The 27,925-nt window shown below is 40.7% G+C and overlaps 1 protein-coding gene across 3 annotated transcripts; it reads right to left on the bottom strand.

The window, feature by feature from the left end:
* Positions 1–8: 8 nt before the first annotated feature.
* RAB3GAP1 (RAB3 GTPase activating protein catalytic subunit 1) lies at positions 9–27,027 on the bottom strand. 3 transcript variants are annotated; one of them, XM_081006316.1, is made up of 25 exons: positions 26,894–27,026; positions 26,691–26,746; positions 23,789–23,864; positions 23,047–23,179; positions 20,206–20,284; positions 19,396–19,515; positions 18,917–19,082; positions 17,552–17,651; positions 16,312–16,393; positions 15,179–15,247; positions 13,497–13,570; positions 12,981–13,073; positions 12,305–12,471; positions 11,941–12,039; positions 11,131–11,303; positions 10,296–10,350; positions 9,117–9,470; positions 8,585–8,722; positions 6,832–7,059; positions 5,871–5,967; positions 5,682–5,785; positions 5,476–5,591; positions 4,153–4,255; positions 2,340–2,360; positions 9–982 (listed from the first exon to the last, which is right to left on the bottom strand). In XM_081006316.1, the coding sequence occupies exons 1-25, from the start codon at positions 26,909–26,911 to the stop codon at positions 740–742; spliced, it is 2,964 nt and encodes a 987-aa protein (XP_080862442.1). In that variant the 5' UTR covers positions 26,912–27,026; the 3' UTR covers positions 9–739. The 3 variants fall into 3 exon arrangements, 2 of the variants coding, with proteins under 2 accessions (XP_080862442.1, XP_080862443.1); XM_081006317.1 differs by lacking the exon at positions 2,340–2,360 and having other exon boundaries at positions 26,894–27,025; XR_013986647.1 differs by lacking the exons at positions 9–982; positions 2,340–2,360; positions 4,153–4,255 and having other exon boundaries at positions 5,884–5,967; positions 26,894–27,027.
* Positions 27,028–27,925: the final 898 nt, after the last annotated feature.

Below are 27,925 nucleotides of genomic sequence, written 5' to 3'. Positions count from 1 at the left end.
AGATCCAATGCATTAAAATAACCCTTTACTTTTTCTAACAGTATATAAACAAACAGCATGATTCTAAGAGTTGAAAGCCAGTGGTACAGAGGGTTTGAGTACAATTCATCCTGTGGCAAAAATGCTGCTGGTATATTCACTATAGTAAATTACCACTTTTTAATCACACTTTTGATGGATGGTAGCTTAAATTTTTGGTCCATCTGTTCTTTAGTAATATATACACAGCAATTTAGACCCACAAGTGAGTTGCATTTTATTATGTGTAGACTACATACAGCTTTAAACAAAGTTTATAACCCATTGATGGTGGCATTACACATTTGATGGTCAGGTTGGTCTAGATGAGCAAAGTAAACTTTCACACGAGGCTGTAGAATTCTACAAGTATCACCATATTTGCTTTTATGCTTAATGCAGAGTTCTGATATTTTCATTATCACTGTAAACAGGAATGGATTGCTCCCCAACAATCCCATCCCCAGCATCCCTCCAAAGCCCTTTAACACATATATGCAGATGGAGTTTTCCCCAATAAAAGTTTACTCTAAAGTTCTACCTACATCTTATGAGACAGTTGTTTGGCATTGAGCATTGCTCCTCAGTGACTAGTCTGTGAGTATTTTATTACTGATTACTAAATTTATGAAAGGATAATCCTCAGCTCTAGAGTACTGGACATGGAATGACCATTTGAACCACCGGCAGAGATGCATTGTCGGCAGGCTACACAGTGACATCAGAAGAATGTTGTATCAGATGAAAAGGCACCAGCTAGTCGGAAGTCCTCTTTTGTGAGAACACTATACATGCGCTGAGGCAGAGGTTTGGAGTATGGGGCAGGCCGTGGGACAGTTGTGCGCAAAATAACCTCACGTCCTGCGGGCAGGGGGAAGTCTCCAGCTGTTCCGGAACTGAAACGTTTCTCATCCAAAGAGCCAGACCTCTTAAGTTCTTCGTCAAGGGGCATCATTGTGGCAACCTAAAAAAATACAGAAGCCTCACTATTGATGTGTTTTGTTTGCTTCATAATCATTTTTTAAACCAAAGAACGGCAGGATAATTCAAAAAATAAGGGCTACATAAACAGATAGTCTTGGCTTTGAAGAAGTTGCAATATGCAGGCACAGACGGATATGTAAGAGAAGAATGAATGAGTGTGACAATGAAAGCACCATTTGCAGTGGATTTCTAAAGTGAAGAAATGTAGGTTTTTAAGTTTGTGCTTCTACAACACGACTAATACTGGTAAACAAGTATTAAACACACAGCCTGGGGGGCCACACAATTGACAACACCACAGACCACTCTCAGTCAGGTTCATGAAGTGGACCTTGAACTGCTTCAGACTGGTCTCCAAAACAGAAAACATGACATTTGTTAGTTAAAAGTCAAAACAATGTAATGTTGAGGTTCCAGCAAATTATGATTAAAATTAGACTAAAAGAGCTTTGCTATGAATTCTACAGTGTTTGGGTCTGTATCTAAGGAAACCAGTGTTAATCAGGGCTTGATGTATTTTCACATTACATGACCATCTAATGAGTCGGACCATTCGCCCATCTTGCAGTGATCCTTTTTAGCCCTGTTACCTTAGTTTGATAAAGGACATAACTGTGCCTGGGACCTTATACTATCACAGCACTGCACTATGCCAACTCCCTGTTTCAGGGAGTCCTGCCACTCAAACAGGATGAGAACTATTGTATGTCACAAATGGCCTGTCTTTCTTAGCACCAAGGAAGTAATTGGTTACTAAATGAGTTAAATTTCTTTCATAAAGCATCTCTAAGGTGAAAAATATGACTATCCTAAGTGGGTAGAGTTAGTTTACAGCTGCTTCATAACTGAGAAGCATAAATCTGTTCATGCGAGTATTTTATGAGGATGTATTAATAAAGCAAGAGAAAGTATTAAAGCAGCAAAAACTAAACTGCTTTCTGCAATAAAAGTGGACAAATGTTCCTGCAACAGTTTATGATGCTTAGTCCTTGCCAGCCAAAACACATGCACATCTGAAGAAGCCATAGGCAACAACTTGATTACCAAACAAGGCATGGCTCTGTGAGGCCTTGAGACTTCAAATACCTTCCAGTTAGACATCCACTTAAGGCTCCAGTTTTTCAATCACAAGTTACTTCACAACCTGGTTTCAAGACTTCTGGCTTCAGAAAATCTTGTTTGAAGTTGGTAAGATGAAGCTATTTTAATGGTTTGACTATGCAAGTGATCAGTAGGAGGCAAATCAAGCAACTGCACTATGCTGCTAGAGCATTCGTTTCTATGCACCTACATGAGGTTAGGCAGATGACTAGAAAATTAGGGAAAGATCTAGTTACCTCCTCAGAAGATTCAGTCAGCTGGATAAGGAAGAGAACCAGTGATAAAAGATAAAGAAAGGCAAGTCAGAGATGACTCACATGGGGTCAAGAGAGGTTTCAGAATTGTCTGCTTTAAAAGGCAGAGTGCCCTCCAGGTATATGCTGTAGTCAAGAGAGCTACTGTGATAAACACTCAGAACATGAAACAAACATAGAACACACTGATGCAGAACTGGTACAGATAATATGGTAAATTTAAACAATATTACAGTCTAATCAATCTCATTTTTGCCCATTCAGCAGATGCAACTTTCCATACATGTCCTAATCTAGCAACTGATAGACAAAAGGAGTTTGTTCATTTCAACAGAGGCAGTTACTACCCACTTATATTCATCTGAAATGGATGTTTAATGCTGCTATTAAATTGAACAGGGCAGCCTACAGCTGCAGGAGCTTTTGTGCCTCAGAATACATGCAGGGACGTGAATCACTAAACTTGCCTTATTTTTATCATGCATTTTAAAGCTGCTAAGGGAAAAAAATCAGTCCATCCATTGGTTAAAATGAAATACTACTGGGATTAAGTTTTACCAGTTAATGACCTTGCAGAAATGAATTATTAGCAAGCATTATTTTTACTGATATTCGTGTTCTAAAAGAACAAGCAGAAGATCACTTCAGCAAGAGGCTTTCCCAATCCTATCCACGGCAGTCCCTACACTAGACAGTCCCTACACTGGGATGCAACTTTGCGTAATTAAGTGATAACTTCATCATGTTTTCATTATGAATGCAGAGTTGCATGGGTTTTTTTCACCAGCACAGAAAATCTGCATGCTTCCTACTCCAATCATATTCTTCCTTAAGTTCTTATCTTCTCACTTGCTGTTTTTCATCTACTGTGAGCAATTTCCCATGTGCAAGTGCTTCCTCATATGTCTCCTGTCACAGGAAATACAGAGATTTATACATGCAATAGACCCTTCTCGCTACAGACTTCTGTGTTCCTACAAAGCCATTCCCTTAAAGGTGGAGGAACTCTCCAAAACAGCATGCAGTGTATCGCAGGGCTGGAGGCAGACTAGCGGAATGAGCAAGTGCACCCCAATGGAGTTGCAGGTATGCTGTCTGCCCAAGCAAGGGCTTCTTTGGGTCCAGAGTAGAGAGTACAAGTTCCTTAAATACGCCAACTAGTTCTCTGCGGCCACAAATTATTTGGTTGTTTAAAAACATTCTGTAAACTTCAACCTCTCTCACATTTGCAGCTCATGACCATGTGCAACCAACCCCTCTCCTTTCAGGCCTTCTCTTGCTCCTATTCCACTTCCAATCTTCTCCTAGGCCCTTCAGTAAGTCCCTAAAGTCTTCTGCCTACCCAAGTCCTCCCTGAGACCACACCAGTAATCAATAGCAAAGGACTGAAATATAAACATACATTACAGCATTCCAGAAGCTGCTATTATATCACACAATGAAAAATTAGACCTGGAAAACACTTACTGTAGGCTGTTATGAAATGCAAAGTTCATTTTGTTCTGGCAACCTAAAAACTACTACTTCGTTCAATCAATGTGCATTAGTACAAACGGACCTTACGTACATTAATGCACAACAAAACGCCCACAATTGTTTCACAGAACTACCACCCTGGAAGGAACACACTGATCTAAAATCTGTGCTTTGTTAAGTACTGCCCGTTTTACATTTAGCTGAATATTTAATATAGCCATAGTATTCTTATACACGGAGGCACGTTCCAAGCCTGGCATTTTGAACTGAGAGTAATCTTACATGGCCTACGTTAGAGGTGTTAAAAAGTCCATCTTACCCGCTGTGAATTCACAAAAAGCTTGTGAATTATAGTACCAGCATGTCCTCTTCCAGCACCAGTGACTGAGACTTCTGGCTGTTCCAGGAAAGAATTCACAAATCTGGTAGTGAAAGAGAAAGGAAAGGAAAAAGTCAGCAAAATAAACTAGTTTTTTCCGTTTTTAAAGAAGCAACCATATTTTAAAAATAGTTTCAATATTGGTACCACAGCTGAGTGGTAGGAAGGAACTGAGCTCACATTCCATGTATCTAGCTTAAGGCCAGTTTATGCATGGATGTACACTGCATGTATTAATTTTCCTGCTCTGGATGACTGGCAATAGAATTAGTTATTCAAACCAAATATACTCTGTGTTGAGATTTCTGCCATAGTTCTCAAAATCATCCCGATGGACCAAGGTTTTGATCTTTTATCTATTTTCCATTACCATGCATAATGTTATCCATAAATACTTAATATTGCCCTACTGCAGAACGTTTCAAGGGGAGAGGACCAAGGCAGTGGCAGAGAAACTAACAGTGCATAATAGACTATTAAGAGGAGTAAAATTAAAATGTAGCTTTGATAATACATGGTACCATCTTACCAGCTCATGTGTTGCAGCAAAGTGGTCAAATTCTGCCACCCAAAACACAACAGACAATTTGGATACTATACCACAACACGACTGGTCTCCAGCTTAACCCTTCCCCATTTTTTATTATTTGTACGTAAATGCTTTCTAGACTAACTTTCCCCTGAATAGTGGGATAGAGAAAGTAAACATAGCTTTTGTTTTGCCTTTATTTTAGTAAAGTTGTTTCTCTTGTATGGTTTGTCTAACATGTAACATTAAACTTGATAAAAAGTATTACAAGGAAATAAAATACGGTGTTTAAGGGGATATGGACACACTTCACGCTGCAGTGTCAAATGTGCCAATCACCCCGGGACCAAGAACTTCCTGCGAAGTCCCTGCTCTCCCACCCACACATTCTTGCTGCCATCCTTCCCCATGATTAATAGTTACGTCAGCAAAACATTAGCCATGGTTTCTGCTCTTCAGAGAACACTCTTAACTTGAAACCAGATTGACCTTATAAGAATAATCATTTATGTTGGCGGCTGCTCTGGGTGGCATGTTTCCTTCTTCCAAAATACACACAGGTGTAAATAAACCTGCCATGCTTATACTATCCAAACACCAGAATGCAGGAAAAATGCAGCAGATAAGCCTGGAATGGCCTTGCGCTTTGAGGTAACAAACAAAGCAAGAAGAGGGAGTTATTATGATACATGACTTGCACATGCCTATGAAATAAAGAATTCAAGATTACTCACTTTTCTAGAGCTTTGCGTTCATCTTCCTGTTCACATTTCTCTACCCCAAATTTGGCTTTCAGTGACCTTGCCCGGGCAATAGTGGCTTCCACATTCAAAATCTGACTAATAATTTCCTGTGTAAGAGAGAAAGTATTTTCCATTTTTGTTATATGCCTTACTTTTAAAGACATTTCTTCTCAAACTTAGTTAAGTAAACCCCTTACTTCTAATTTTTTGTCTTCTGGGTTTGGAAACCGGAGGACTTTACTAGAGTGGGTGATTATCTGCTTAATTATCTTCTTTACTGAAGAAATATCTTCCACCGATTCTGTTGTTAAAACAAGAAGTATATTGTAATAATAGTTCCACCTTCACACAAAGTATACTGCATTTTTTAAACAAGTGTTATTTACCTTCTTCCTTTACCTTGAGTACAGCTGCATGGATGACACAAGGCAGAAGATGCCTTGCAAGATCTGCTGGTTTCTGACCTGCTAAATAGTGCAGCACCTGAAGGTATGGTAAAAGGATTACATAACACCAATAATGTTCTCATTCATATCTGATCATCTTGATTCTGCACAATGAATCTCACCATCTCTCCAGTATTTTAAAGTACACATATTATGGCAACTAGGGTACTAAAATAAATCTTCTACATTAATACTTCATGGCCTTCATAAAAATGCCCATAAATTCTGGGGAAACATTTCCGAAGACTTTTCTCTGGTACTTTAGACTAGAGAACCATTTGTTCTTTGGGGAACTACAAGTTCTGTGTCTATCATAGAATTCAGATGATCTGAACATGACTGAACTCAACAAAAGCAATGAGTGTTTAAAGCACAACAGCAGAAACAAAACTCCACAACTATGTATATGCATTAACAAACAGCTTTTGGAAGCTACTAAGAGAACATCCCAATAAGTGAGGCTATGGAGAGGTGCTTTCCACTGATCAGGTGCAATTTTTGGATGAGACAGGTGTTGGGGAACAATGTGGCGAATGCTGGAAGGAAAAAGGGAAAGTGTTTGGAACTGATAAAGGGCAGCATGCAGACAGCTGAAAGGGAGCTCTACCACAATTACTGCTAAGTAAAAACTATGAGAGGTTTCATTCCCAAAGCGCTTACAATACCTAAGTGCTACTGATCTCCAAAGTTACTTCAAGTGCCTTTGCTGATTTTGTCTACATGTTTCCACAAACAAAATAACCGTCATTCCAGGGAATTATAATTCCAGAAGGAAACTGCATTATTCAGTCCAACCTTAAATGTGACCTGCATAGTCAGCTGGAGAGATTCAGGAAAGCCAAGACACAAAGTTCCAATGGAAATGGGCAGTGTCTGTGCAGCCTGTCGCAAGTCCTCTTACCTTCTCTGCCTCACGAGTGTCATCAAAAAGCCGTCTCTGCCTTCTTGCCGGAATCGGCTTTGCCGTCTCCCACGCTTCAACCCACATATTACTTGGAATCTTCATTCGAGCACTCAGTTCACCCCTGATGACTACATCCCCCTTTTCATCCACAATTTCCTCTTCAATGTAATCCCGAGGTGAATACCATCTCACAAAATCCTCCAGACAACAACCAGGGTTGGCAGCCTAGGATGCAGTGTGGGTGGAGAAAGCAAAACCAGAACATTTTATTTTTTCCTCACATACTTTCCAAGCTGTATATCAGGCGAGAGAAGCACAAGTGACTTAGGGGCACCTACACTACCACATTTCAATACTTGCATTTTTAAAAAAGATACATACACACATCCTCAAATTAAAGTTGCCAACTTGTCATAAAAGTCAGACGTGAATTTGTATTATTCAGAATTCCCAGAGCAGCTTCACAAGATCCACTTCTGTTTGACTTTTGCAGTGAGAGGGGAAATGTTATCTCTGGTGGCTTAGTAGCTAACCCCACTCTAATTTTTACACTGTGAATACAGAATGTAATTATATTGTAATACCTTAAGTGGCCCTACAAACTAAAACTCAGGTAAAAATACCCAAGAACAAAATGCATTATCACCACTTTCTTCTTTAAAATAGACAGAAAAGCGATAGGAAGGAACCCGCCCCTACCTCTGAAAAGTCTGGAAGAAAAAGGAATAATTTGCATTGGTGAACAAACGTTTATTTACAACACTTTTATACCAACTGTCATTCTATTTAGAATTCCACCTACCATAATACCTATTTTGCAACCTGATTTTTCTAGCCTATGTTAAATTGTTGTGCCGCATCTAGGAAATTGGGGTGCTTTAATATACAAGATAGATGAGAAGCTGCCCTAAGATGTAATGTCCTCGTCATATATGAGGAAGTTGGAAGCGTCTAATATTAAGATATGTTTCACACCTTTTCCTCCTTCATTAATTCAGTAGCTCACAAAGATATAATAAAGCAATCCATACAAATAATTTGGGGTGGGGGGGACAACTTGGACAGATTTTATAATGGGTAACCTCTTATAGCACAGAACTATGCTTATGTTTGAAAAGCAAGCCTAGGCAGAATACTTATGTTATTATACACCTAGCTCTTAAAGCTACAGAATACAATTTCACAGAGATCACAAAAGTAAAACAAAAACAATGAAAGCACACATTCAAATACCTCAGAAAGCTCAATGTAGTAGTCTTATTCACCATGACATGTACTAAAATTCCAAAGCTATGAGCTTCAAAGCCAGTTAATATGTACACTGGATTGACTTCAATAAGACTAAGCTGTCCTCAGCTTGAGTAAATAGGCTTTTGTGATTTAGGGGGAAATCACAATTCTTGCTTTGAAAAGAGTAATTCCAGAAGGTATAAAGTATCTAACCAACTACTTCTATTTCAAAACAAAAACATCAGCTGATTTTCCCTCAAATGATTGACACGGAGTCAAAATGAGTGCATTATCAGAGACAAACACCAGGCAAATTAGTGCAATATAGAAATGAACATTTTAAACTACAGTGAAGGTGATAGTTATACAAAGAACCACCAAGTAAAATGGAAGGAAAGCAATGGTGAAAGAGGTTACTGGGGGAAATCCTGTAATTGTGCCCTTTCTGACTGACTGGAGTGTTTACACTAGTATATTCATCACTAAGACGGTCCCATGGCATATAGAATCATGCATCCACCTTGAAAGATTCCATATCAGAAAGCAAACAGGCACTCTGCATGCGTGCTCGAAGATGAGCCCCTTCTGCTGATGTTCCCAGTTTAGCCAATACTTCAGACTGTTCTTCCAGAAGATCCTCAGTCATAGGAGCTGGTTCCTGAAAAGTACAAAGAACAAGCATTTCTTACATGGGGAATTCCATTCACACTTGGTATCAACAGAACAACAATCCTTGTGGCTTTATCAATTCAAGGAGCTCTTTTTCACAGTCCAATTTAGGAAAAGCTTTAATATGACCACAAACCAAGATCAAACCAGGGTTTGAAGGAGAAAAAGGATGGAGGCAGGACTACTCCAGCCTAGATGTACCAATGGTCTGGCTTTAAAAGTCACCTTACTTTTGCAGGAAAAACTTGTCACCACTATGCAGGAGAAACAAAATCAATGTAGTGGTGCCAGATTTCTTCCTATGATGTAGCTACCTCTAACAGGTATGACAAGTGAAACAAGTTAACAGAAATCAGAAAACCAGAAATAATTCCAGGTCTAACCTGTGTTACTGGAACATAGAGGGGGTCTCCAGGATGAAGCAAAGTCAAGTTGCCATGCTGATGTAAACGACCTTCTGGCTTTAATGCCTCTTTTGCAGCCCCTTTCTTCCCACCTTCTTGTCCATTTCCTTTAAGTTCCTCTGTGTCACTTAGGCATTCAAAAAATTCTTCTTCACTGTCACTCCAGGAGTCCCAAGATTTTCCTACTTCTCCTTTTTCTTTATCACCCTCTTTTAAATAGTCTTTACCCACCAAATCAATTGTTTTTCCAATGTCTCCAGAAGAGCGGTCAGAATTACTTCCTTTTTTCCCCTCATCCCTTGCTTTCTTTCTTTCAATACAACAATTTAACATCTGGAAATGAAAGCACATTGAAAACTTATTATGACAGGTATGCACACTCTTCCACAGTGGCAATATTTCCATTAAGCTGCATAACACAACTTATGTAAGAACAGCCGAGATCGACACCTGCACTTGCACAGCACGAAGACACTTCTGTTCACAAGTCATCACCCACATACTCAGAGCAGACCCACTAAAATTCATTAACCCAAGTTAGTATTGTCCATTATTAAAGTGATCCTGCTCTTGAGCATGGGACGCAGGCGGCACTGTGGTCTAAACCACAGAGCCTAGGGCTTGCAGATCAGAAGGTTGGCAGTTCGAATCCCCGCGACAGGGTGAGCTCCCGTTGCTCAGTCCCTGCTCCTGCCAACCTAGCAGTACGAAAGCACGTCAAAGTGCAAGTAGATAAACAGGTACCGCTCCGACGGGAAGGTAAACGGCGTTTCCGTGTGCTGCTCTGGTTCGCCAGAAGCTGCTTAGTCATGCGGGCCACATGACCCGGAAGCTGTACGCCGGCTCCCTCGGCCAATAAAGAGAGATGAGCGCTGCAACCCCAGAGTCATCCACAACTGGATCTAGAGGTCAGGAGTCCCTTTACCCTTTACTTACTCTTGAGCATCACTAACAATGAATAAAACTCAACTCGCTGATTATTTCTGTAATAATCTGATATGCTACCCAACTAATATGGTAATGGCAGGATACATTTTACAACTCTAACAATGTCTGCAACAATAAAAAAGTACCAGATCCTAGTTTATATTTTGTAAAGCATTAAAGATCATTATCTTGTATCCTAGATTGATAGATAACTTATTTTGAAATAGTTACCTGGAGTTTCTGGTGCAGTAAACAACATCTCAGATCTGGAGCACCACTCGTTAACCTAATATGAAGTTACATCTGTATTATTATTACATAAAAACCCTGTTGTAAACTAGTACTTGCAGCAAGATGTAAAGTAAAAAACGCAGTTTTCAGAAGGAGCAGCACCAAGGTATATCAGATTTTAATGAGTGCCTTGGGCCACAATCAAGCATATCTGCTTAAGACCTGCTTGCAAATACACACAAGAATTCAGGAAAACAACTACCGTATTTGACTTTTAAAAGACATCTGAAGGCAACCCTGTAAAGCAAAGTTTTTAATGTGTGGTGTTTTACTGTAGTTTTATAATTTGCTGGAAGCAGCCCAGAGTGGCTGGTGCAACCCAGTCAGATGGGTGGCACTGGCATATATATATATATAATTGCACCTGCCCTTATGATGAATTGCAACCTAAATGCACTTGGATCCATCAGTTATTTTTTAAAAAATAAACTTTTAAATCTCAAAAGCTATAATACAAATAAAAACCAAAAATAAGTAATTACCAAAAATAAGTAAGTAAATGAAATGAGAAGGATCCATCACAATTAATCAGACTGACCTCTCTGATAGGGTTAATCTAGAATTTAATTCTGAGCTACATGGAAGAACAATCAACAAAAATGTAAATAGTTCCCCACTATATTTTACACAATCAAGTTAACTGGCTGCAAACAAGAATGCCTCTGAGATGCCAGGAAAATCTGGCTCTCTCATCCTGACAGTGGAAGTTCTAAATTACAGCCTGTATTAATTAAACTGCAACTAAATGATGCTAATAAATACTAATATAATTCACCCTGGGATAAAGAAGTTGTTCTCCCATCTGTAGCGCATTTCCAAGACAAACTCCTGCCAGAGATGTGCAACTCCTTTGACACCACCATGGTAGAAGTTGATCATACAAAGACAAAGGGCCAGTTTGTAAGTTAAGCTGTCTGAAGGAGCAGATTTGAATTGGATGTAGATGTTCTATACACAGGAAGAAGCAGAGAAAACAAAGACAAAAAAGCATGAAAAAATATTTTGTGGTGTTTAAAAAATAAGCAAATTATGCAAGTTTCCTTAATTTATAATACCTGCAGAATTCATCTTACTTATTTGATAACTGTGTTGCCCTTGAGAAAATGTTAATAATGTCTTTAAAACACAGGATATACACAACTCCAGTCGCTAAAATATAGTTAGAAACAAAGCTAATAAAAACAAAGGTTTGTATATGAAAACTCATCCTTTTATAACTAAAATGGACACATAACAAAAGCCCCCAAGCAGACCTTTGGGTTGTGTTTTCCTTTTATTAAAAGCCATTTAGATTTGGCAGATACATTCAGGTAGGTAGCCATGTTGGTCTGACGCAGTCGAAATATATAAAAACATTGTCCAGTAGCACCTTAGAGACCAACTAAGTTTGTTCTGGGTATAAGCTTTCATGTGCGTGCACACGAAAGCTTATACCAAGAACAAACTTAGTTGGTCTCTAAGGTGCTACTGGACAATATATATATATATATATATATATATATATATATATATATATATACACACACACACACACACCGGTATATAGATTTGGTAAATATTAGTCACGTAAGCAAATTGAACTTACATAGTCTTCATTGTCTGTGGGTGGGAGGCATCCTGTTGAAGGACTAGTTCTGGCTTCAGATCCATCTGCTGATTTGTCAGCAGCATCAGGGAATAAGTACTTGAGGAGGAAAGTACATACTGTCAGTTTTCAAATATGTTGTCTTTGCCATTTCCCACAGCTATTAAGTTCTGCAATAACTCTTTATCATATATCCTAGATACCATTTACTCCTCTACAGAGGGAAGCAAGAACTTTATAAAATGATTTGTACCCCTGCAGTGTGAACTGACACTGGGCAAAGACACTCCTGGCCGCGGGAGAACGCGAATTTAAATATTATAAAGCATCGTCATTAATGCAACAGCACAGCTAGTTTACTTACCAAAAGAATAGTATTGAGGACGTCATTATTTAATGGTGATTCATCTACACCTCTGTGTTTGCGAATCTTTTTCTTTGCCGTGTGAACCATATTTGTCACAGACAGTTTATGGATTGGGACAGGTGCTGGTTCTGTGAGCTTTGACAATGCATGGCTTATGTCAGCATCTACAAAATACCAAGGCCACAGTTACAATTATCAATTTATTTGTCTTTATTTGCATTTACATCATCATCAGTATTCTTCTCTTTCAGTATGAAACAGCAAAACTACTTTGCTAAATACGAGTGTGCCACCTGCTGCCAAAACCAGAACTAGGCCATGCTGGATTTTTTTATGTAACCAAGGCTATGTATCCTCAAACATGCTGCTGCAAAGAAACTGAGCATGCTGCAGAGGGAAGGGGGAGACAAGATGAGGGCTTAAACCTTATAAACCATTTATGCTGGTACCTTTGACACAGAGGCTTAAAATAGACAATGATGGAGGAGGAAGAGGAGGCTTATAAATAAAGAGCTCTGAGGAAAGGGCTTCTTTTTTTTTACACCAACATATTTTCAACCCAGCCCCTCACATGAGATGCTACCATTAGTTCTATCAAGACCCTCCTGCTTCAGATAAAATTACAGCTGCTTTCATAGGCACAAAGGCAAAGAAAATTAACTTGACTTTTTACCTTTTCCCTCCTCTTCAAATGCTGATCTTCCAAGAATCTCATCAGTCGATTCTTTCCGACGACACAGTTTGAAAAATTCCGTGACAAAATCACCTACACAAGGAAATTAAAATTTTTTTTTATGCAGTCAGATTTCTGAATATTAGGTTTTCCCCCAAATCACATACCTAAAGCAGAGTCTAATACAGTCTAAATATATGTAATTTTAGCAAAGAAGGAATGAGAAAAACCTTTTCTTTTTTACATAGCATTGTCACTGCATGTAAGCACTGATCTCCCAAGCAAGCCTGAAGGCACATGCAGCAACCTTGCCTGAACTTACTAGTGTTTCGATGCCTAGAGACAATGAATTTCATGCCTAAGCAGAGCTCCCATATGCAAACTCAACACTGACGATTTAAGTGAATTTACAATCAAGAAAAATATATTTCTACAAGAACTTAGTCAAAACCAATTCCTATCTTCCTGAAGTAATTTTAAAGAATAATAGAAAAAGATAAGCTCTGGATTGCTTACTTAACAAACACTGTGGGTTATCAGCTTTTCTGACCCTCACAGACCACTGAGGTGCTTGAACAGGATCCAAGTCTCTTAAAAAACAAAACAGAACAGGAATGTTTTTATTTCTTCACTCATCCAATCATTAATACCATTGAAGAAAGCAACCTCAGAATTTGCATGTCAATCCTCACCATATTATTATAGAATATCTTTAACACACTTGTCAATCACTTACTTTGCCTAATTTTGTTATTTTCATCATCTATGATTACAAATGGATTTTTCTGTAAATCTCAATTTTGAATTTTTCCATACAGATTTTTTCTAATTCCCATCTCGCTCCTTGATCATGATGTGAAACAAACGGGTTTTTACCAGCTCCACTAAAACACTGACAATTCTCACATATTATGCACTATTCTTGCAGACTATTACACACAGCATATTGCCCCAAAGTAACCAGATGCATACAGCAATTCATATAATGGTATGAAATCATGTATTAATACTTTAAAAATCATGCTGCAGATGGTGCTTGAATCTTTTTAAAGGATTATACACATAACATGTATGCATTGTGTATGTAATATGTGCTTTTGCATATAATTAGCCACGCTTTAAGAAACAAACAAACCTGACAATGCATGAATGGCTTGCACCAAAGCAGGTGCCCCAAAGCACAGGTGGTCTAATACAGGCAAGGCTCAATTGGGCTGGAGCTGCCATATTCAATGTATACATCCATTTAAAACTGATGGCTTCTCCATCTCCATCTCTGACTGATTTTCCCAAGGCCATTCTGTGCCTTTTTACATAAGGCTGCCAGCATGACTCAATAGTTCTTCCTCATATCTAACTTTATTGTGTAGCGGCCTTCTTATACATCTGGGCTTTCAATGGGTTTTATTAGTGTCTTCCTGATGGCACTCTCACCATACAGCAATCATGTAAGTAAATCATACTGTAGATCCAAGTTCCTCTCTAACATGAAACTGACACAACTGTCCTTGAGTGCTCCAATCATTAGAATAGCAAAAATAACCACAAATGCAGGAGGAAGAAAATACATCACAGATAAATAGAAATAACACGAATTTTAAAAATCACAGGCGTCCAATTAAAATAGTTTGACTCAACCATTCTAACAGCAAAACACTATGAAAAGTGTTGGAATTAAAATAAAAATGTTAGAACTTTGTTGCATAGACAGTGCAGTGTCATGGTTAGAGTGTTGGAGTAGGTCCTGAGAGAGCAAGATTCAAATCTCCACTCAGTCATGGAGCCCACTGGGTGACCTTGGGCCAGTCATCACCTCTCAGCCAAGCCTACCTTACAGGATTTTTGTGAGAATAAAACATGATAGGAGGTGTGTACGCCACCTTGAGCTCTTGGGAGTAAAAGTGGGATATAAATGTAAAAAAAAGAATAATGGTCATAACAGCAGCTTCTTTCTTTCTTAAATTGCCTCTTAAGTAGTAGCGGTATCAAGCTTATGAGAAAATTGTAATAATAATAGTAGTAGTAATAATAATGTGAGCAAAATTGACTTTCATACTACTACAATAGCTACCGTGTTTGCTAAACCGATATTTAAGTATTTCTCAACTAGACCAGAATTCTAGATTATGCAGTGTTCTGAAAAATGAAGCTCAGATGTTTTGATTACAAAAAGAAAATGAAGTCAAAAATATACTTACGAATAAACATCGTTGTCCACAATTATACCCTCTGTTAGATGAGGCCATGTAGTTGCTAAATGAAGTTCACTGAAAGTAAAAGTGGCACACTTGGGAGACAGAATTCGGAAACCACACAACCATAGACTACAGTCACTACTTACAACGCATTGGCTTGGGTTGAACCTAACTCTAAACCGTGGTTTATTGAAGTATGGCTTAGAGTTGTACAAATCCAGTCCAGCAGCTTAACTATGGTTTAAAAATGGTTAAAAATCACTCTTTAACTAGAGCTTGTAATTGACAACCCTCAGTTAATGTTAACCATAGCTTAGCATTCTGTATGAACGGGAACATCCCCCTTAGTTACAGTTAAGAAGCTATCAGTGCCCAGAAGTTACAGAGCTGAAAGAGCAGTTCTTCCTGGCTTGTGTTTCTTATAATGTGGAAGTACACATAATAAACCAAGATGTAAGCAATAATCTGTCAGATGCCACAAGTTTAACTACGATTAACGTTAACCACAGCTTAATGTTATATGTGAATCTGGCCATTTTGCACACAAGTTTTAGTTTAATACACTTATGTCCATTATGTCCACATATGTCTTTTTCGTCTTATTTTTTAAATATACAGCTGAGATCCAATATTTTCCTGGTCATTGCTGCATAACTTCACACCTGTCCACAACATATACTGTATCTGTGTGCTTTCTCACTGTCTATTTGCATGCAAACAGAATGTTTATTCGAAGAAATAGCCTTGAAAATTAGGACAGTCCACAAAGCAAATACTTCAGCTCATGGATAGCAATTACATTTGAAGAGCTTTGGTCAATAGCATTACGCTACCGCTCCAGCGGGAAGGTAAACAGCGTTTCCGTGCGCTGCTCTGGTTCGCCAGAAGCGGCTTAGTCATGCTGGCCACATAACCCGGAAGCTGTACGCCGGCTCCCTCAGCCAATAAAGCGAGATGAGCGCCGCAACCCCAGAGTCGGTCACGACTGGACCTAATGGTTACCTTTACCTGTATCATGTCAGATTACATAAGCAACATTTCTTTTGAGTAAACTGTTGAAGATTTAGCTTCCCATCACAACAAGATCAATTCCATTTTACTTTAGAAACTAAATATTTGATTATACCAGGTCTTACCTGATGGGATCCTCACAGGCACCAAATGGTAACTTTCCAAACTCGAGGCCTCCAACTTCACCTCCAACCAAAGCATCTATATCTATTGACAGAAAACATGTTTGATCATTACATCAGAATTAAGTAACAAAATTATGCACTGGGTGACATCTAATATGTACACCCAACTTTGCCACAGATTTCCAGTGATTATCAGTTCGCTTCTCTCTTTTCCAGTCCCCATATGCATCTACAAAGTATTATCCTGAGGTGCTCTCAACAATCCAGATCAGGTTTGAGGGGCACACAATGGGACCACAGGAGGAATGGCGAGGAAGGAGAAACCCTGTTGAACAAGTAGATGCTTGTTCATGCTTCGCTGGAGCTCATCCAAGATCCAAGTAAAATGGGTACAATTTTTTCTGCCATATACAATTTCCGCAGAAACTATTTTTTTATGTAATGGAGTTTTGTGTTTCATTTTTACACTTGGCAAACATGTTGATAGTCGATACTGTTACAAAGTGATACAAGCTTGTGAAAGCTTAAACACTTATTTCGAACCAAGATGTCCAAGGACTGGCAAGTCATAAATTACATATTGAATGGCAAACATTTCAAGTTATTTATTCACCGTCAATGAGAGGGCTAAGCTTTACTGAAAGAAACAAAGGTGTCATGTACTTTGAAGACACTCGAACTTAGAATGCAAAGGAGAAACATGCTAAGAGGAAGGCACGCTTGGCAAATCCACACCGTGATCAACTGCCGCCCGGGAACCAATGTCCCCACTGTTGAAGGACATGTGGGTCCAGAATTGGCCTCCACAGTCACTTACAGACTCATTGTTAAAACCGTGTTTATGGAAGACAATCTTACTCGGCTATGAGTGATCGCCAAAGAAGAAGATTGAAAAAACAAACAAACTTGGATTGTAAGGATAATAAAGAACGGCAACAAGTATAATACGTGTCTACACTGTCCTATAGTATATCACATACATTTCTTGGGAATAAAAAAAGACATTTGTCATGATTTGCAGAAGAATTTTATAAAACCTTTTTGTCTGTGGACAGTTGGCATGCTATATCTGAAACTATTTAAAATACTCCTCCATTTCAAAAATGGTTTGCCACATAGCAAAAGGGCAGGGAAGGAAAGGTAACACGTCACTGCTGTCAAAGAAAAAAGTCCATAGTTCCAGGGTTCTGTGGATCTCAGCCACTTTCCGTAATAAATTCTACACAAGGAAGCATCATACCTGGTGGTTGTTGAGGCCAGAAATATTGTTGCCAGTCCTGAAGTACGTACGTAAGTCTAATACTTATATTGATTGGAGGTAATGGGGTTAAAGGGCAGCCCTAGGAGACATATGTAAAGAAATACAAAAAGTTAGGACCAAAGCAGATATATCTAGACATCTGCTTTAATCTAAGCAATGTGTCAGAAAGTTTCTATGAGAGATAGATTTTCAATGTTATTAGGAATTTACATCCCACCATTTTATCTGGTGGGAAGATCATTCATCACTATCCTTCCAAAATACCCCCAAGCTCAAAATAAATGGTTTACTATTAAAATGGGTCCGATATAATAAATGTACATGACTGCTGATCTGCTGAATGTATTCGGAAACTCAAAAAGTTTTGGCTTCCGAAATATTGCTAGCAGCAGTAATATGGACACACAAATATTATAGTCACTTCTCTGTGCTTCATAGCAACCTACTTCTGAAGTTCACCTGAGTTCCAGATGTAGCTTGCAATTATGAAGAGGGTTGACTGCTGTTCAGAAAAGGAAAGATGCACTGCTCATGCAAATATCCCTCTGTGCTCCCTAGGAGCATGAGCTAAAGTGTCTGAAAATCAAAAGTAACAGCTGATAAAGACTGGTTCACCCATGTACTTATGTCCACTTGAGGACAGGTTACTGAGTATGTGAACTGACTTTGTTGAACAGTGTCCTATGATATGACATCAAATGATACCTGGTGATGTGAAAGTCCTCTCTTTGGTGTTAAATATGCAATGGCCCATTCACACATGCAAGTCAACATACCATGTGGCAATTATTGCATGGATGACAATGCAAATCTGAATCCCATATTAATTGTTTTACACATTTGTCATATCGAAAGAGCATAACTTTAAATGCACTACAAAATAAGCACTGAAATATTTCATATTTCACAGGCATAATGAGACAGAATAAAAACTGATTAAGATAAGTACCAATAGCATTTAGTAATGGAGATGACTCCATTAGTTGTCAATGGCACTGTTACTCATTGAAGGAGAAGGAAAAGTCTAATATCAAAATAAGAACAGAGTCCAAGTCTTCCTGATTAAAATGGATTGATTGGCAGACATTTCCCATGAAGTCTTATCCACAGTAATTCTTTTCAAAAACCTAAAGGCTATACTGTGTTCATATGATATAATACAAACCAAAGGTTTCTCCTGTGGCTGTACCTGCCAAATATCCATTAATCTGTCATAAGAAGATGTTTTAATCTGCACAACATATAGGTACAGAGGCAGGATTTTCAGAATTTGCCCACTTTTCTAAAGAAAATAATTCTTGGCACGTGCAAATGCTTACATGCACCCACACAAACTATACTTACAATCTTAGATTTGAAGATGTCCAATAATCCTGATAAGTGAGTATACTGATTAGGGACTTTGCGAAGATGAACCATTTCAAAATCTGTTCTAACTCCAGGACCTTGACACTCTCCGACATACATTCTTCGCCATTTGTGATGAATTTGTACAAATACTGGCACCTGGCTGCAAAATATTCAGAAGAGCTACAAAAGTGTTTTAAGTCGTCTAGAGCCTAGGAAACACAGAGCTGTTAGCCTTTACTATTCACCATGGCAAGTATCAATTCATCCTAAGCTTTTAGCAAACAGCCAAAACTGTGCTTGAGATTTATTATTTTAGAAGGTATAGTCATATCAAACAACACAAAGTTTTAAACACACAAAGACTATGTAACAGTCTATTCTGTGGAATGTACACATTTGCCCAGTTCACATGTAATCCGTGGTTTCATGCTATGTGCATGAGATGAATGTGCATGATGTGGACCCTTACTTACCAGCCTGTGTTCCCCAATGCAATAGAAATTGAACTAAGGAGGAGGTTACATTTAGATTCACTAAGAACGGCATCATTATTTGCTGCTGGTGCAATGACTACAAATTCACGCAATCCATACCTAGAATAAAAACAATAATGCTTTCAGTTAATTACAGATTACAAATATTAAAGCCTATAATAAAATGCACATATATGTCTTTCAATGTTATTCAAGTGTGCAACATCTAATCTCTCTCAAACTGCTTAGTTTATATTCACTAAAAATATGGTTGAAACAAACTAAGATTGAAGTTTGATGTAGTTTTGTGAATAATAAACACTGAGCATATGTCAGAAGCATCAACCTTGTTCAGACATAACACATAATGCTAAGCTTTAGCATTATGTGAATAAACTTGAATGAGCACTGCTCTCACTTGTTCCCCACACTTCTCCTCCAACACAGCTGCAAGGACTAAATTGGAATCGTTTGCTTCCAGTTTTGCAACTACAGTTATGACTGAACCCTAAACTGCGGTTAACTGAAAAGTCCAAGCTTCATAAACTATGGTTTGAAGTCAGCTTGTTTAATTAAACTACAGTTAAGACTAAGTACAATTTGATTTCAAGTGTAACACTAACCTGTATTTACTTAAAAATAAAAGTGAAAGCTTCCTTTACAAGGTCACACCACAGGGATGCAAAGAGTTTGAGGTTCACCCAGGCTTGTTCACATATCACTATTCTGTGTACTAGTCAGTACATCATGAATTTTATATGCTGTGACTATAATGTAGCTATATGTAATGTAATGTTTTAGCAGACATACCATCTCACTAGACAATGAGCTCTGGGAGGAAAATCATTGTTCATGCACAGAAGGTCTTGCATAGCAACTGGAATAATATCTGTAAAACCATTCAGAATAATGAAAGAGTTCAGTCATAATACAAACTAAACATCTACGCATCAAATATGGTAATCAATTTAATTATAAAAGATAAGATATAGTCTGGATCCAAGCCACAGAAGTAAATAATAAAAACAAGAGTAAAATTACCAGATACATTATTAAGGCTACCATATGAGATAAGAATAGAAAAACAGAACAGTCCAATTCAATCCATATTTACTCAAAAGTGTCACTGAGACAAACTCCTAAATGTGCATATGTTATCATGAATGTGTTATAAAGTACGCAAGTAATATTACTTAAGTGGAGTATTGTTTTATCACACCTGTGAGACTTGAACAACAGGAACCAGTCAGTATTTAAAGTAACATTTAGCATCATTCCCTACAGCAGGGGTCAGCAAACTTCTACCAGCAGGCCAGCTCACTGTTCCTCAAATCTTCTGGTGGGCCAGACCCATAGCTGTCAAGTGTCCCTTATTTGAAGGGACAGTCCCTTATTCCAGCGCCACGTCCCGCTGCTGTCCCTTATTGATGGATGTTCTTAAATGTCCCTTAAATGATGTCCCTTAAATTTCAAAGGAAGCAGCTCCTCTCCCTCCCTGCCGGCCAGGGAGGAGGGAGGCTCCAACTGTGTTGCTTGGCTGTGTTGCTCACCCAATAAGAAGTCTAAGAACGACTGGGGGATGGCGCTTGCATGCCTTGTGCTGATCAAATCGGCTGCGTTCCCTGGGGACTCGCCTTTGTTCAGCGCTTCCCAGCGGAGAGGTGACGGTGGTTTTCCTTGAGGCTTCGTGTGGCTGCTGGCTGGGCTTTCTGCCTTTGGCTCAGAGGGGCTCAGAAGTTGAACATACCTGTGCTGAGTGCTCAGATCGGAATCGGATGGATATGTCATCGACGGCCCACTCACCCTTGCCGGCGAAAAGGTCTGTCTGGAGCGGGGGCACATGGTGAGGGAAAAGGAAAGGAGATCTCGTGGGGGGGAGGCTGTGTGTGTGTGGCTAGTTAATGCAAGCTGAGGGGGGTTTTGAATGCTGAACGCCATTTTGTTGCACGTGCTGCTGCAAACTTTGCAGTGCAAAGCCAGGCCGGGGAGCCATCTTAAGTTGAGGCTGCCTAGGCCTTGTGGTGCATGTGATTCAGATTCTATTCAGTTGAACCTCTGGTTACAAAGTTGGTTGGACAGTGTTCTTGAAGCTACCCAGCATGAGTTTGACGAGGCTGCAGATCCCTTATTTTGGCTGCTGGTCCCTTATTTTCAAGACTGCTGGTCCCTTATTTTCAAATCTGTAAGTTGACAGCTATGGCCAGACCACGCACGCACACACGCACACACACAGACACCAGCAGGGGGCTTCTCTCTCTCTCCCCCACTCCCTCCCCCTGCTTTCCTACCTCCTCCGGTGGCGGTTAGGAGCCGGCAGCGGCACCTCACGTTTCTGGGAGAGCTTTCCCAGGCGCGGGGCCAGCGGGCGCGCCAAGCTCCAGCTGAAGCCCGCGACGCGCCCGCCAGCCTCTCTGTCTATGGCCACGATGCTGGCCAATCCGAAGCCTTGCCGCCCGCGCGCTGAGGAAGCCCAGCGCAGCTTCGGATTTGCCAGTGTCGCCGCCCGCCCAGAGGTGTCTGCGGCTTCAGATTGGCTGTGGGAGCTTCCTGGAGCCAATCCGAAGCTGAGCCGGGTTTCCCAGCGCACGGGCGGCAAGACTTCTGATTGGCCAGCGTCACTGCCTGCCCAGAGGTGTCCGCAGCTTCGGATTGGCTGCGGGAGCTTCCTGGAGCCAATCCAAAGCCGCCCGCGCGCCCGTCACGGAAGTCAGTCACCTTGCTGGTTTAGCGCGGGGACTGGCCGAGCGGGTGGCAAGGTCCTAGGGCAGGGTCCTCGTGCCGGAGTAAAGAGCCCCTCGGGCCTTATCTGGCCCGCGGACCTTAGTTTGCCGACCCCTGCCCTAGGGTATTTGAATTGTTTCCTTCAATGAATATTTGTTTTTTTTTAAAAAAAAGTGATTTCAGAAAGCTTCATTTTTTTCATAAAATATTCTGCTCTTTATTAGAAGCAGCATTCATAGAAGGTAAGATCTTTTAATCTCTCTCAACCAACTGGAAAGGAGGATTATATGCCCAAATTCAAATTGCATTGTCCTATTATATCAACTTTTAAAAACAGTGAAAATTAGACCACTGATATTCTACATGTTCTAACGAAAAAGTGACCAATTCAATAACACATTATTCATCACAATATTTATAGATTAGTAATAACAAGAGGCAAATGAGGCTTGTCAATCTGGGAAGGTAGCCCGTCTAAGAGAAGCAAAACTCTGAACCAAAACCTCTGCTGCCTTGCAGGCTCTCTTCGGGAGAAGAAAAGGCTAAGTAAACCTTACACAAAACTAGAGAAGAGTCGCTAAGACGATTGGATGGCACCTCGTACACCTCCTTCCGGCAATTCCTGCAGTGAAGAAGCCAAACATATTCCTCTGCTTTCTTTTGGACCACATCAGTGAGGCCAAGAGTAGGGTTCTGTCATCTGTGCAGCCCAGGACCTCCATACACAGTACCCAGGCTTGTGTCCTGGGGAGGTCACTTTGGTGCTGCTAACACATCAATTTGTTTTCACCCCTGGAGGTACACTCCATTATCTCTCTCTCTCTCTCTCTCTCAAGAAAGGGAGATGTATGCCAACAACAACATTCAGTAACAACACAATCTAATATAGTAAAGACTCAAAAATATTTGGGTGATGGAAAACGTAACTACCTTCTACTTGTTCCTCTTTTGCATCCTTGTCACTGGAGTCTTGCACAAGATAATGGTGTGTCACTGAGAATCGGAAATCAGCAAAAGCAATCTCATCGGATTTCTCCTCCCATGTTTCAGTGGTATATACACCCTGAATATCAAATAGGGCAGAAACATTAGTTATGTATGGGCAAAATTATTTGCAATATAACGTTACTACACATCTCTGAATGCAATTCCACTATTACAAATAGAAAGTGTTTTAAATAAGTTTCATATAAAGGAATTCTGCAAGGTTTTACTCATATATAAATCCCTGAATAACTTGAGACCAGGAGACCTAGCAGACCACCTTTTATAGGCCAAATTAACTTTTATGATAATCAAAGGAGCCTCTGCTGGAAACACTGCAACCAGCAGAAGGTCATCCAGAAACCTCTTTCAGAAACAAGCCTTTTCTGTTGTAGCACCAATCCTCTAGTCTGGATGCTTCAAATGTATCCTATAAACTGAGCTTTTTACACAGGATATTTAGATGTTTGCAAGTATTATCCCACTTAGCTGCTGACTTGGTGGTTTAAGTAGGAGGTTTATATTTATTGTATCCTGATCTTTATTTGTACTTTATAGTATTTTGATTTTATAAGTTTGTAAACTGCTGGAGGAATTCTGCCAAAATTGTTAAGTTTCTAAATAAAGATGTCATAGAATGGGACTAATGGTTTATATTTTCACCAAACAGTTCAAAAGGCAATCTTACCTTTTCCAAAACTTTGCCTGAAGAAATGCCAATAAGTTTCCAGTCATTCAAAACTTCCTCAACTCTGGAAATAAATCTAACAAGGAAAGTTATAATATAGAACTAACATCATGCAATGCTTATATTATAACTCATAGCCATAAAAATGAATATTAAAACATAAGGGCCTTAAAACTTTTCATGGCTGATTATTAGCACAATTTAACAGTGGTAGCTTTAGGCTACAATCTTATATCTACTTACCTGCAAGTAAGTACAGTACAATGAATTTAATAGGACTTACTTCCGAGTAGACATAGGATTGTGCTGTAAAACAACGTATTCAGGAGAATCTCTCTCTCTCTCTCTCTCTCTCTCACACACACACACACATATATACATACAGACACAAATCAATTTTAGTAGAGCATCACCAGCACATTCACTAGCATATTTTATATCTATATATCTATATATATCTCTAAATATATATTATTATCATTATTTAGTATACAGCAGTTCCCAAGGTAGATCATTTTAGAGCTGGAAGAGCCTTTGGAGGTATTCTAGCCCAACCCCTAACAAAATGCAGGAGCTACTCTACAATACATTGATAATGAAAACACTTTTTGAACAAATAGAGGAAGGTGCTCCCCAAGAGGCCGTTTAGGGTTTTAAAAAAGTCAAGGCCAGCATCTTGAATTGAACAAGGAAACAGACTCGCTGCCAATAAAAAAAATCTTAAGAAATGTTTTAAGTTGATGACAGCTAAAACCCATAAGCAAATTCTAAACCAGCTGAAAGTGCTTGCAGACATTTCCTGATCAGACTGCTTGACTATCATATTGTCTGTCTGGAATAAACTTCAGTTTATTCACCTTTGTAAAGTCCATTACACATTCATGGCTTTTGTTAAGCGAGGTCAAAGCTCCACTTTCATCTGATGAAAAGGAGAAATGGAGCCAAGTGTCATCAGAAACATTAATGGAACCACTCTCCAAACCTCAAGCCAACTGCACCCAGCATAGAAACCAATACAGTGGTGCCTCGCAAGACGAAATTAATCCGTTCCGCGAGAGTCTTCGTCTAGCGGTTTTTTCATCTTGCGAAGCAACCCTATTAGCGGCTTAACGGATTAGCGCTATTAGCGGTTTAACGGCTATTAAAGGCTTATTGGCTTAGCGGATTAGCTGCTAAAAGGCTATTAAAGGCTTAGCGGCTTAGATAAAGGGGGGAAAAGCGGGGGGAAAATCTCAAGACTCGCAAGACATTTTCGTCTTGCGAAGCAAGCCCATAGGGAAATTCGTCCTGTGAAGCAACTCAAAAACGGAAAACCCTTTCGTCTAGCGGGTTTTCCGTCTTGCGAGGCATTCGTCTTGCGGGGCACCACTGTACTGAAATCTGGAGAACCTCAGAGGATAATTCCCATGAAGAGAAACAACAGTCTCCTTACACTACCTGCCTGGAATCCTAAAGCACAAACCTCAGCTTCCAACACAGAATCTTGAAGAATATCAGGGCCAACAGTATCAAAAGCTGCTGAGAGTTCAACAATAAAAGAAGGCACTCTTACATATCTTTCCCTAATGCAGATAATACATCAGGATGAGCATGGCTGTTCCCAAGCTAACAGAAACCTAGGTGCTTAGAATCCAAATCCACCTAGATGCTTAGAATTAATCAAGCTCCACACATCAAGGAGAAAACTCTCTCACACACAGGTAATTAAGCCGCTGAAAGATTAGTGCTATTCGATCTGCTGCATCTATTTGTGTGTTATGTTTAGGGCTGTGGGCAGGATTACCTTCACCCCTAAATGCCCTGTGTGCACATTGGAGGCTGCTCCAATGATGTGCCCAGCCTCACTTCTTTTAAAGTTGGGGCCTTGGCCAGACAGTTGTCACAAGTACCCCCTTCCTTTCCTTTCTGGCCCGCATCCCCAATACATGGGTTGTCAATGCACCCTCCCCCACCTCCATCTCAGAATATTTTACTAGAAATGGAGGTAGTTTCCATTTTATTTTACTTTCTTATATAGGTTTGCTACATCAAGACTTTTTGGTTTAATAAGTCTCTGAGCTAAGACTGCCTGGAATCTACCTGAAGCACAATCACACCCAGCACAACCCACAGCTTCCAACGCAAATGATCTTGATCAGATGGTCAGGGCCAACAGGATCAAAAGCTGCTAAGAGATCAACCACCATGCCATCAACCCCTTTATATTTTGGGTTTTTCGTGGGTGGGTTTTAAGTTACCGTATACAGTTACCCATTCACCCAGCATGAACTATTTTCTGGCGTAGCTCACTTGCCATAGAAACAAGTAGCAGACAGGAAGGCAGGTTAAAAAAATAAAACCACATTGCCAGGCAAACTTGTTTTTCAGTCCATCTGTGGAACAGATTTGACAACATTCCTGGGGCGGAGGACAGGCTGCAGAAGAGCCCTTTCTGGCAACATGGAATATTATTATGGGGGGGGTAGGGGGTTACCGACCCAGCAACCACCTTTCAGGTGCATTCTCCCTCTCCCCAATTCTTAAGATGTCCCCCACCCCAAAACAAGAGGGGGGCTCCCTCCAGGTGTCGTCACTGGGAGTCTCCCCCTGCCTCTTCCTCTCCCCAAATTCGTCCAGAGCAGCTGGACCTTACAGCCAGCTTGTCGCCAGATCATCCGAGAGCCGAGAAGCGAAGACAGACACAGACAGACAGACAGACAGACAGGCACACACACCCTTCTCCTCTACTGTCAAACACACAACCCCAACGCAGCTCCGCAAAGGGCAAAGTAGGAAACGGGACGGGAAGAGACAACTCGAGAAAGAAGGGAGGCAGGTCATTAAAAAAAAGGGGGGGGACCGGCAGCGAAGGAGGGTCCGCGAAGGAGACGGAGGCGGCCCCGCCGCGAAGAGCGATACATACCTCTCCCACTCAGAGGCGGTGGTGAAATCGGTGATTTCGAACACTTCGGACTCCGGCTGCGGGGGGGAAAGAAGACGAGTGAGGCGCTGAAGGGCGGGTGTGGACGGGGAGGGGTGAAGAGGGGCGACCCGCGGAGCGTCACCCCCCTCTTTGCTTAGCGGCAGCGGGAGGGGGTGGGGAGGGCGCTCCGAAGGAGGACTCACCTCACTGTCGGCCGCCATCTTGAGCCAGCCACCGGCCTGCAGGACGGCGCAGCTTCCTGAAAGGGATGACGGGAGCGAGGAAGAGGCACAATAACAACACACGCACGCGCACAGAGGGGGAGAAGGGATGAACGTAGGGGAAGGGGCGAGGCGAGGCTCCCGGGTGGGCGGAGCTTGCGCGGTGTGACTTGTCAGGACGGCCATCAGCGAGTGGGGTATCCCGAGCGGGGTCTCTTGTCAAAAGATAAATGAAAAAGGGAGAGGGGTATCTTGCCTAAGGAAAGATGTCCCGTCCTCCCCCCTCGCTGTGGTTCGCCACACCGACTTCAAAGCCGAAGCGCCCTGTTGTTGTTGTGATTCTGGGTCTCCTGAATTTCTCCTGACATGTTAAGATTTTTACACTGAAGCTTTCGTTCTGGCTTGGTTTGTTCTGGCTTTGGTATAGAGAACCATTTTGTCATGGATTATTGTTATTATCATCATCATCATCATCATTGGTCCCTTACCTTTCCCGTCCCTACCTGGCCACAGTGATCCATGCGACAGCCACCTCCAGGCTTAACTACTGTAATTCGCTCTACGCGGGGCTGCCCTTGAAGCTGCCCCAGAAACTCCAGCGGGTACAGAATGCTGCAGCGAGGCTCCTCATGGTGTCTCTGCCATGGGAGCATATTCACCCAGTGCTTTTCCTTTAAAGCCCTTCGCAGCCTAGGACCCTCGTACCTACGGGACCGCCTCTCCCGGTATGCCCCACGGAGAGCCTCAAGATCCATAAATAGCAACACCCTAGTGGTACCGGACCCTAAGGAAGTTAGATTAGCTTCAACCAGAGCCAGGGCCTTTTCAACACTGGCTCCAGCCTGGTGGAACGCTCTGCCTCATGAGACCAGGGCCCTGCAGGATCTGATTTCTTTCCGCAGGGCCTGTAAGACAGAGTTGTTCTGCCTGGCCTTTGACTTGGAGCCAATTTGATTCCCTCCCCCTCTTTCTTTTTTCTTTTTTCTTTTTCCTTTCTCCTCCTGTGATGAGGCT

The sequence above is a fragment of the Podarcis pityusensis genome (genome assembly GCF_964106645.2).
Source record: "Podarcis pityusensis genome assembly, chromosome: 1".
NCBI lineage: Eukaryota > Metazoa > Chordata > Lepidosauria > Squamata > Lacertidae > Podarcis > Podarcis pityusensis.
Note: the sequence above shows the minus strand (reverse complement) of the source record. Positions and strands in the feature narration are given on the sequence as shown.

Bases quoted from the DNA above. Each gene is read 5' to 3' on its own strand.
- RAB3GAP1 (XM_081006316.1), bottom strand. The intron at 16,394-17,551 runs GTATGATGCTTC...TTCTGTCAATAG, and splicing joins CTGGCCTCAACAACCACCAG to ATATAGATGCTTTGGTTGGA. The intron at 5,968-6,831 runs GTAAGAGGACTT...CCATACCTTCAG, and splicing joins ACACTCGTGAGGCAGAGAAG to GTGCTGCACTATTTAGCAGG.